Source organism: Cynocephalus volans, chromosome 4 (genome assembly GCF_027409185.1).
Source record: "Cynocephalus volans isolate mCynVol1 chromosome 4, mCynVol1.pri, whole genome shotgun sequence".
Classification (NCBI taxonomy): domain Eukaryota; kingdom Metazoa; phylum Chordata; class Mammalia; order Dermoptera; family Cynocephalidae; genus Cynocephalus; species Cynocephalus volans.
The window spans coordinates 112,712,566-112,724,311 of NC_084463.1; the positions used below are offsets into that span (position 1 = coordinate 112,712,566).

At 45.5% G+C, this 11,746-nt stretch overlaps 1 protein-coding gene across 3 annotated transcripts in view; it reads left to right on the plus strand.

The window, feature by feature from the left end:
• PARVA (parvin alpha) overlaps positions 1–6,145 on the plus strand; it is a 153,291-nt gene extending 147,146 nt beyond the window's left edge. For all 3 annotated transcript variants that reach the window (XM_063092673.1, XM_063092676.1, XM_063092674.1), the window contains one exon: positions 3,761–6,145. In XM_063092673.1, coding sequence (XP_062948743.1) covers positions 3,761–3,837 — 77 coding nt within the window. In that variant the 3' untranslated portion in view covers positions 3,838–6,145. The remainder of the gene's footprint in view (positions 1–3,760) is intronic.
• The last annotated feature ends 5,601 nt before the right edge of the window (positions 6,146–11,746 follow it).

The window sequence follows — 11,746 nt, forward strand, 5'->3', positions numbered from 1 at the left end:
AATTAAGAGGCCATGAAGATTGAGGAGGTGGCAACACCTGTGTCTGGGGTGAGGAACAGTTTGAGGGAGATGGTGACAGTTGGGCTGAACCATAGGGAACATGTAAGGTGTTGGTGTGTGGAGATTAGGATGGAGGGGAGAGCATCCCAGACAGAAGAACAGCCTGAGCAAAAGTCCCACCTGGGGAATGCAGACCCTGTCTCATGACTCATTCCAAACCTCAGTAACTAACAGGTCTAGCCAACAAAGGCCAATCCTTATTCTCATTTATTACCACATTGTCCTAAGCCCCTGGTCACCTCTAGGGTAGGACCTCTAGCAGGCTGGTGTCCCCTGGGGCTCTCTCCCTGGCAAGGCCACTCTAGCCATCCTACTGCCATCAGGAATGGACTCAGCGCCCTGTGGTCAGATGATGAGCAGCTGCCCCTAGGTAGGAGAAAGACTGTGGGAAAGTTCTGGCCATTGCTTCTACTTCCATTTTCTTGAACTGCTTCATATGAAACTTCCTGGTTACAGACTGGAAGTACTTCTGATTTTTTAGTTTTCAGGCATTTATTTCCCTCAGGATGGATCATTTTCCCAATATCAATCAATCTATAGGAAGGTTTCAGCATATAGATGACAGTTCTTGTGCAATTATTGAGCTGCTTAATACGAAACTTCTTGACCAATGTGAATGGAAAAACACATCTGTTTTATTTTGTTGTTACACTGAGCATCACGCCCATGCTGAAAATTTCCAGTGCATAAAGGAGAATTGAAATGGTATTCTGGGAACTTGTACTTTGTGAGAGGTGTATCCCAGCCTTCCCTCTGCTTTCTGTGCTTCTGCCTAGAAAGTGAGATTCAGTAGTAAATGCTGGAGACTTTACAAAAGATGACAATGTGGGTAATTCTTTGAGGGTTTTTGAAAATCAGATAGGCTGTGGTGGAGGTATTTTTCATGGCAAAATGTTTTTAAGGTTAGGAAAATGCATTCTCTGCCATGTGGCTTGACACTCAAAGCTCTGTTATACCTTGACATTCCCTGGAAACTTTGGGTTTGCATCTCGGATGACTTTTGCTCTCCAGGCTTCATAACCTTTTAGTATCCCAACTAGTTTGAGCCAAGGGTTAGCATCAAATTCATGACCTATGCAGCAATTGAAATATTGGCATGAAGATGGTGGCTTTTTTTCCAGGACAACACACCACATATCTTCAAATGCTCCTGCCTACCCTGTTATCACCACTCCAGTAGACTCATCATCAAATATGGATAAGACCCCAGCATAACAGGCAGGTGGGGATTCAGAAGAAATCTAGTGCTAGGCAAGATTGAAGTCTGTAGACAGCTAGCTGGCTAATGGAATATCTAAAATATAAGGAGTCTAATAGCTAGGATCAGATTACGGTAAGCAATGTTGGAAAAGCAGGCAGGTGATGGCAGCTTAGTTCCAGGTGACCAATTCACTTGGGGAAGGATTTGGTCAGTGGCTGGTAATATGGAAAGTGTTCAGCTCCCCTTCCCCATTCCTCTAGGAGATAGTTTACAGAAGCCAACGTGGCAAATATTAAAACTGATAATAACCAAGTGTTAGCAAGGATGTGGAGCAACAGAAACTACTGGTGTGAACATGATTTGATACAACCATTTGGAAAACAGTTTGTCCTTATCTAATGTAGTTGAAGATTTGTAAGGCCCTATGTGGTAGGCAAAATGACAACCACCCCTCCCCCAAATGTCTACATCCTAATTCTCAGAACCTGTACACATGTTACCTTACGTGGGAAAAGCGACTTTGCAGATGTGGTTAAATTAAGGATCTTGAGATAGATTATCCTGGATTATCATGTAGTCCCAACGTAATCACGAGGGTCCTTACAAGTGGAAGAGGGAGATGAGAGTGTCAGGGTGACATAGCGTGAGAAAGGCTCACCAGCCAGTGCTGGCTTTGAAGGTGAAAGAGTCCGGACCCAGCTGGGGCACAGCAGAGTTGGTCTTCAACCAGGATATGGCCTGGGAGGGAGCAGGCAAGAAAAGGGAATGGGGTGGGGGGAAACTATGGAGGTTCCCCAGCCCTGAGCCCTGGGCTTGTGGCCTAGTAAGTGTTCATCTTTGCAATGACTAGAGCCTGGGGCCTGAGCATGCCTGGCTGTGGCAGCCCCAGCTGCAAGAGTCTCTGGCTGAGACTGGGTAACCACAGCCCAGCCTGTCAGATCCACTGGTCTCCACTCTGCCTAGTCTTGAAGGAACACTGTTCCTAATGACCAGGACATTGCTAGAGTCCTGACTTCCCCCCCAATCCTTTTTCTCCCAATGGCTCAGTGAGATCTCTCCCACCTTTGAATCCCAGAGCATCTTTATTATCTTTTCTTACATTACCCACCTCATCTCCTGCATAGTTACATTTTGTAAAATAATTTCTATTTTGAAAATTATCACATATATAGAAAAGTGCATACAGCATAAATGTACAGGTGGGCAGAATATCAAGCAAGCCACCAGGTAACCACCACCCAGGTCGAGAAAGAGTAATGCCAGCTCCTAAGAGCTCCCTCCAACTTGCCCTGCGCTCTTTCTGCCTCTTTTCCTTAGAGGTAACCACTATCCCAACTTTTATAGTCACGAGGGTTTTGCTTTTTTCGGGGAGGGGGGGCTTTTTCTTATTTTATTACCTACATATGCACTCCTAAATAGTAGATGGAGTTCCTTTTTTATTTATGTTTAGTCCTTCAAAGGATGGCTCTCTCATGGAGTGAGTGCAGAGGAATGACAGCAGAGAGGGGAGCTCGATGGGGGGGGGAGGAGGTGGGGGCCAGCACAGGGTGGGAGGAACAGCCGGAGCAGGTGGTGACCAGGAAACAGAAGGCAGGGGCTGGGGGGAGCTAAACCAAGTGTGTCAGTTAAGTCATCCAAGCTCCATAATTGGAAATTCAAGACCTTTCAGGATCCAGCCCCCACACACCAACCTCTCCAACCCTACTTATCTATTTGAAATTCTCCAGAATAGCTAGGTTTATTAAGACACACTAAAGCCCCCACCTGGAGTTCCTTGCCCACTTTACCTGGCAGGCTGCTATTGCTTTATGCCTTCATTCAGGTATCACCTTCCCTCCAAGAAGGAAAGAAGGAAAGAAATGTCACATAGAAGCCCAGGAACACATGGTGGAACACTCCTGAAAATACATTTCAACTCCCAGCTTACCTTTAGCGCCTCAAACCCTTCTGCCTTGCTCTGTTCTGAAGCTGTCTGTCCCCTGATGACACATTTTGAGTACTCCTGCCAGGCCCCTTCCCTGCCAGGTGGGCTCCTGTGCCCTTCTGAGGCCCTCCCTTGTTAAGGAGGCGCAGCCTGAGTCCTAACTCACCCCCTTGTCCTCACTGTAGCCCCTCTTCTCTCCATCCATGGTTGGCTGTGGTGAAGGTTGTAGGCAGAGAAAAGAGGGTCCCAGGGACAGGTGAGACTCAGGGAACAGAGTCAGGGCCAGCGCCCCTCGCATGTGGAGATGCCATTTCTAGGGAAAATCCTGTATGCTCTGGGGTCTGCTGTATTTTAGTGAGAGGTGAGACCCTGTGCCCCAGCACCTCTCCCCTCGCTGCCTCCCGCACCTCCCCACCACCCTTCCTTCAACACCCACCTGCCCCTGGTTGCCATGAGTCAACCCAGGACCATGCTGGGCACATGGGGATAAATGGTGGGTGGAAGGGGACAGTGGATGCCATTGTTGGAACACATGGCCCCACTGAAGCAACTGGTGTTTTCTGTTTTCTTTGCAGACATTGTCAACTGTGACCTAAAATCCACACTGCGAGTGCTATACAACCTCTTCACCAAGTACCGGAATGTGGAGTGAGGGGCCACCCTGGGTCCCCACTGCCCAGAAGTTTCCAAATCATCTTAACCTGCTTATTTCTATCTCTTGCTCTGTGCTGTCCCACAGGTCCAGCCACAACCCAGAGATAGTGGGAACTGAAATTAGGAAGGAAGTGACCAATAACTCCGTGGGCTGACCCATACCTCCCAGGCCCTGGGACCAACCAGCAATGACCTGGGAAGGTTGTCCCCATGCTGGCGTCTGGTCCAGATTCCCCACAGTGTGGCTTGGGATCCAGCTTAGTCAAAAGAGAGTCCCCAGGAGATGAAAATGAAGATCCTAGTGACCACTTAATGTCACAGTAAACTGTGCTGGCACCACCCTAAGGGCTCTGCTATACTCAAGCCCATTAATTCTCATGACTCCCATTGAAGTGGGCATTATAATCCCCTTTTACAGATGAGGAAATTGAGGCTCAGAGGTTAAGTGACTTGCCAGAAATTGGCATCTGGTCTTTCTCTTTGAACAACATATTATTAGCCGATTACATCACCTTCTCTTCACTTTCTGAAGTTGTGCATGTGTATATGCACATGCACACACAGGTACACGTGTACATCTGAGTCAAAAAAGACAGGAACCTACTGACCTCACTGCTAGGGCAGGCTACATCGGGGCTTAGTGATTCATTCTGAAATTGGCAAATCGAATTTAACCCAATTAATAGTGTGTGTGTGGCAGGAGTCATGTCCCTCAAATCCTTTGCACAAATGAAAATTACTCTTAATTCCTTCAGATTTATAATAACCTCGTACTCTGGTTTCAGGGCGACATTTGGGAAGGATTCTGTTTAGAATTAATGGAGAGGCACATTTTGCAGCCTTTTTGCTTGATTGCATGTAATGGAAATGCCCTATATTTCCTGCAAAATAAGTACTCAATTCATTATCATTAGGCAAATGTACAATATACTCAGGCACTGCAGAGAGCTGGGCACAGGTCCCTATGAACATCATTTGGGAAGTAGGACTCTTCAGCAGGGACCCTTGAACTTTAAAGAAAGGAACTCCTCTTTGCCTTCTAATTGATCATTTAGACCATTCTGGCTAAATCTACCCACATGCAATTAGCAGCTAATTCAGGCAAGGAAAAATGTAAGTCATTTAGACCAAAGCCGAGCAGTTTCCTTGTGTGGGTTACTGAAGAGCTTGTGGTTACTTGTATCTCCTCTAATGTGAACCAACTTTGAAATGCAGACCTCTAGTTGTGCCAGGCTGCCAGGTCCTGGAGGAATAGGAAAGGAGCTGATGGGGGTGGGCAGTGACTAGGGGACGAGAAGCATGGGGAAAATATTTGCACATTACCATATAGGAGCATACCTTCAGAGACAGTGGTGGGGCTGTGGTACTTAACACTTGTACCCTGAAATTGACCAAGGCCTTGGGATAAATAATCGTTTGTGCTGATATTATATCTTCCTTATGGAATTTTCACAAATGTTAGATACCAGCCTGTGTTCCTTTTTCCAGAAGTCTGTGACTACCTTGACACTACTTTAGGCCACTGCACAAAACCCACCTCTAGTTTGAGGAATTCATGTTGATCTGTACCACACCACCCAAAGTTAGGCCTCCCATACTGTCTAAAACATTCCTTTCAGCCTTTTCATCATTTCTTACTATATTGTCTGTCTGCAGTAACTCAGAACCCTAAGGTTTAGACATACTACATAATTCTTTGGGTATTTTGCTCTAAGAAAGAATAATGAACATTTTAAGATATAAAAGCAGTCTACTGTCTTGTGTCAATTGATGTGAAAGAATACAATTCTTTTTTATGTAATTAGTGAAATATTTTTCACTAGGAAACACTAAAGAGTGTCATGTTTCTGTTGCTCTCTTTTAAATTCCTGGTAGCAAATCAAGATAAATAATTGCTTTGTCTCTGAATGATACTAAAGCAGGATGAAATAAGAGAGATGCATTCATGTAAACATGCTTTGCTGTACAAATTTTGTCTTTTTCTTTTCTTTCCCATGTATTGAAGCTGCAAATGTACAAGTGCCCTTATTAAGAGCACTCCTTTGTACATTTTACATATACATAGTATGAAAACACATCAGACGGAACACTTGAAAAGTTTTAAATAGGTCTGATTATCAGAAAATTGTATTTCAGGACTGAGGTCTTTGCCTCAGCCCAGAATCCCAGGGCCTGGGCCTGCTTTTATTACCCTGTCTTATTCAAGTGTCTTCCTTTAGATTCTGGAATCTCCTACTTAATATTGACCATGGTTTTGAAGGGGGGAAGAGGCATCAGAACAATAAATAAATCAAACTTAACCCTTATATCTTTTTTTAAAAGAAGAAAACAAGACAAGAATCAAGTCTCTGTAGGCTCACTGGCTATTTTCTTCTCTTATCTCCTCTTTTCTAAATTTAAAAATTTATTTTTAATAGTTAATACATCAATGGTGCAAAATTCAAAAAGCATGAATGGGTAGCTACTGAAAAATCTAAGTCACATATGAGCACAGAGTTAACATTTCCAAAGTCTGCAAGAAGGTTTCTTTATTAGCATATCATCAGTGATGCCTTGAATTGGTTGTGATTTCCAATTGCTGCTCTTGGTACTTTTTCATTATAAATAACTGTTAGCTCTGCTTTATCATTATCAGGTATTTTGTTGTGAGTTGCCTTGTTAAACTTAGTATACTGACGCTTATTTGCATCAGCAGTATTCTGGGACTGTAATTTTCCAATAAGTAGACTCTAAGACATGTACATTGTGGTTCAAATATCAATCATCCATACACCAGTGCTAGAGCAAATGTATACATAATCCACTCCCCTCAAATTATCAATAATTTATTTTTCCACTCGAAACTAGATGGAGTCTAAGTGGGGTCCCATCAAAAATAATTTGAGATATACTGTCTTTACTACAGCTCTGCCTCAGGAATCCTACCTATATAGTACATCCTAGACATGCAAGAGGAATATGTCCTGAAAATTCACTAATTCCAGTATTGCATGTAATTTCCCCCATAAGATTTGCTCAGGTCTATTGGAAAATTAAAGAGAATTGCTGTGGATACTGAAAACAAGAGGACTGCATTGAGATGCAGTGCTGGGTAATAGGTGGACTCACTCACAAGGAACCTGTCTCCACACACCGGCTTCCCAAAATACTTGCAGATTCAGGTCTCAGCAAACGACAAGTTAGCATGAGTGGTCCACAGTCCTAACTACAGAGGTTATACCTGCAAACACCAAGTTTCTTCTGCTTTTCCCTCTCTTCTTATGAAAGATATAAGTGCAGGCTAGTTCCGAAATTTGGTTATGGCCCTGGTTCACTACAGTGGTGATTGCACATATCTGCATCTGTGTCCATGGGCTCATGACGACAGCTGCAGACCCATGAGGGTGCTCTACGCAGCATGAGCAGTCCTCAGACCAAGCCTGATGATCTGGAGGATTTCAGGCTTCCCAGGAAGGAAGCCCCAGGGAAGCATCTCTTAAAGTACATTCTGCAAGATATTGATAGATGTTAGGTGGACAAAAAGGTCACATTCAAATAAGTTTGGGAAACTTGAGGCTAAGAAAATGAAACTAGCTTACTTAGGCTTTGGTTTTGTTTTCGTTTTGTTTTTGTTTTCTTACTGGAGCCCAACTCACAGTCTCCTACATCAATGAATAGTATGACTCTCCAAAGACAGACAGAATACACTGGGTCCCCACCTTGTTTGACCACAGGACCTCTTTGCTCCCTGAGAAATTTCCAGGATGAGTACTCTGTGGAACTCGTCCATTCATTTAGCCGTTCAGCCGTGTATTCAGCAAGATGTGTTGAGTACATCCACTGGTGAGTGAGAGCTTACAGTCTAGTGGGGGAGACACGAAAACTCATCACAGACCAATGCGAGTGACGAATTGTGATGACCAGTCTGGAGAAGTACTAAAAACTGTGGAAGAGGACTAATTTAGATTTTGAAGTCAAGAGGGGTCTCTGGCAAAGTGACGTTTTAAGTAACACCTGAATCACAGCTACTCAAGCAAATAGCCCACAACTCAAGGGCACAGCATGGATGAGGATCTTGAGACAGGAAGACTTGTTTCCCTGAAGGAACTGGCTGAAAGCCAGGGTGGCCAGAGTCCAAAGAGTGAGGGGGAAGAAGAGGTATCAGATCACAGGTGTCAGAGGAGTGCAGATTTTTATCATAAAACTATTAAAACTTTGGGGAGAACTGTGTCGTCCACGTGGAGGTCTGGGACTGCCCTTCTCCTCTCCAAACCATGGTCATGGCTAGAGATCCAAGGGGACCAGAGAGGTCAAGCTTTGCCCACCACCCCACCCCAGTCTAGTCTCAACAACTGCTGGGAAGTCCACAACTCCACCTCCCTGGAGGCTGCTGAGAGGGCAGGAGCTCCTAGCCCGTGCCAGCCTCTCCACATTTCATCCTCTGAGAAGAGTGAAGGGAACCAGCCAGATGGGATGAACTGCATATGTGATGTACAGAGGCGGACGACCAGTCCAGGAAGGTGACTCATGGGGACCAGTGCTTCAGCCTTCTCACCACGGAGGACTCCTGCTTTATCCCTGTGTGGATGCTGTGGGGCGAGTGGGGAATGCTGCCACCCAGGCTGTGGGCAGGACAAGGTATAAGCCTCCTGGATGTGGAAAAATCATTTCATTTTCCAAATTCATGTTAATCAGCATGAATTATAATAGCTGTAATGCCTCCCACATTATACAAAGCCAACCAAAGGGGTTACTAATGCTTCAGAGTCTTGTGAAACATCTTTCACAGGAAGGTATATTATTTTCACTGGTGGATTTGAAATATCAGAAATATCTTCAGAAATCCCCACTTGAGAGCTCCTTGGTTGGACCCCAGGCCAGTGGGTGCCTGCCCCAGTATGATGCTTGTCCTGGGCACCCCCTGGCCTGAGAGGTCTGTGTTCTTGCCTCGACTTCCCTGAAACTTCTGCACACATGTGGGTACTGGCTTTGATGCTGGCATTTGAAAGGGCACTTAGGAAATTCTGAGAAGCGCCAATGATTAAGATAAATGATGTTTTATCAGTGAAACCGACTTTTCATTTCTTTTTATCGATTTTCATGTTTTCACATCTTCAGATGCTATTTGTTAGCCCAGGGCAGCATTCCAAGACACACAAACGTCATTAAGGCAACCGCTTTAAAGGGTGTGATGTTTTATTGAGGTGGACAGGACAATAGATAAATATTTAATCTGTTACACGTTTGCTTTGTATGGGAGCCAGGGTTGGGGCTGCACAACTCTCTGGCTGTTCTGTGTCTTCCTGGAAACCCTGACAATGGCCTCACCACCTGCCTGTAGAAACACAGTGCCTGCCCTTGGCAAATATTTGTAGGTGCTTCTGAAAAGCAGCTCCTGGAAGCTTTTCCTCACTCAGGTTCCAGAGGTTACCACATCTTTCCTTATTTGTTAGGATATTAGAGAATATAAACTCTCACTGAACTGGGGACATTTGGCTTACAATAATGGACAATAAGTGACCAGTAAGCATACACTAAGCCAGGTTACTGGAGGCCATGAGCTCCTCTCCTCTGTTGAGCTCTCTGATGGTTGCAGTGGCTGCATTTTCTGTGCCTTGCCTGAGCCTGGACTTTCTGCATCATTGGTTTTCCCAGCTAATTCCCAGAATGTCCTACCGTCCCACATTGGAACTGCTTGTTGTCCAGACCCAAGACCAAGGCTGTCTTTGGTCATGACAGTGGTGACCAAGTTCCCTACCAATGGCTGTAATCAGGGGTCTGTCAGAATGCTTTAGTTTATAAAACTTGGCCATCCACATGTCTTCATTTACAGATTAAATGGTTGAGTTACATGCTTTTGGTGCAATTGTCAGTAAGAGACAGAATGTTCTCTCCTGTTCTTTTCATGATGATTACAATCCCTACATGAAGTGTTCTTGCCCATGGCAACATTGATGAAATGGGATTCCAGACACCATGGGACAAGGTGAATTCTGGTCACCGCCCTGGGCTGGGCCACAATCAGAATGCCCATGGTCAAGTCACGCAATTAAGTCAAGGAATATTTGTGAGATGGTTGTTCTGTGTTCAGTCCCATTCTATGCACAAAATGGATCAGAAAGTGTAGGATCCTTTTCCAAATGACTCTTCCATCTTAGTGGGGAGGACAGATGCAGCTCATCTGAAATAATTCAGTGGCATGATGAGGTCGCACCAGATACATTTGAGGGTCTCTAGTGAGATTCTCCCCGAAAATACCCCAGCCCCAGCTGCCATGTAATCTTTAGGAGCATCTCTCTCCAGGATCAGCAACTTCATGTCGCATAGTTTCGCTGCTACAAAAACCACACAACTCACCCTAAAGCCAAATGGAAATTTAGGGTCATTTTTCTAAAGTCTTCCTTGTTGCTGGGAAATCACTGTCTTGATGCCACAGATTCAAAACAGCCAGCAAGGACCCACACTCCAGCCTGGGCTCTGCTGCTAGCTGTTTTAACGCTGTGCTCACACTCAGAGCTTCCTTACCTCTCTGAATTCACCCTTTGGTCACCCCCACTGGTAATAAGCTCCACTCTTGTTCCCCAGCATGGAATTGCTGCAGGAAATGAGAATGGACATGGACCGGCTGACTACTTCATCATCCTGCAATTGCCATTGCTGCTCCCTGGCTTGTGAGTGTCCTCTCCCATTCTCACGGATGCCCTTCATCTCCCTGAACACCTATACCCTGCCCTCTCCCCGTGCCCCCTCCCACCTTCTCCCCCCTTACGTCTTCACCTCTCCCTTCACCAAGAAAATCAAAGCTGTTTGCTTCATGCTCTCTCCCCAGCATCTCAACACCTCTTCTCACTGCCTCTCCTCACTTCTCTGCCTCGGTCCCAAGGCTGCCCCTCCCTCCACCTGCCTTCTCCAGGATGAACTCCCCCTTCCACCAGCATCTTGACGTTCACTCCAAATACGTGCAGATTTCTAGGTCTCCGCACAGTTCCATCTTCTGCCCTGTTTCACTTTTTCCTTAAGACGCTCTCCTGGATATATACACACATGCATGTTAGTTCCATTTCTTCCCTTTATCCTTTCTTTTATGAACCCCTAAAGTCTGCCTCTAGTTTCCGCAAAGCTGACATTGCTCTTGGGGTGGTCAGCTCTGAATCCACTGGGCTGGCCTTGGCCCACACTGCCCTGGCTCTGCAGCATCTGGCCTTGCTGGATGGACATCTCCTTCCTCCACAGACACTGCATTCATCTGCTTCTCTCCCACCCTGTGGCTGCTTCACTGTTCACTCCTAAGAGGGGACTTTTCCGCCCCCCAGCCACAAATGCGAATGTTCTCGGGAAGTGTCCCCCACACTTCTCTCCTGACTTCCAACACTGCTTGCTCTGTCTCCAGCCCCAACATCTCACCCATCCAGCAGGGCATTTCTAGCTTCACAACATCTCTCCAGTGGGCTAGCCCAATTCCCCCTTGGCACAGCCCGAGCTGAATTTTTACCCTTCCCCATCCCTGCTCCTTTTTAGACATCTTTGTTGCTTCCAGAGGTTCCATCTCCTTCCCAGACCCAAAGGGAGTTCTGAATTTTCTGCTCCCCCAACACATCCAGATCAGTTCTACTGATCTCTCCTTCATGAGCCACCTGCTTTGCATTGAGCTCCTCCTCTTCAGACCCCCATTTGTCCCCCTAATTTAGGCCTCATCCTCTCATGCCTGTATACTGCAAAGACCACTTAACTAGTTTCTCTTTGGGCTAATCCATCATGCACATGTTTCCTGCCCAAACTTCTCAAAATACAGCTCAGATAATCTCACACCCCTCTCAACACTAACAGGGATTTTACTGAGCACTTACGTGTGCACTTTAGACAAATAAACTCATTTAGTCCTTTGAACAATCCTATGAGGTAGGTACTATTATCATTCCCATTTTACA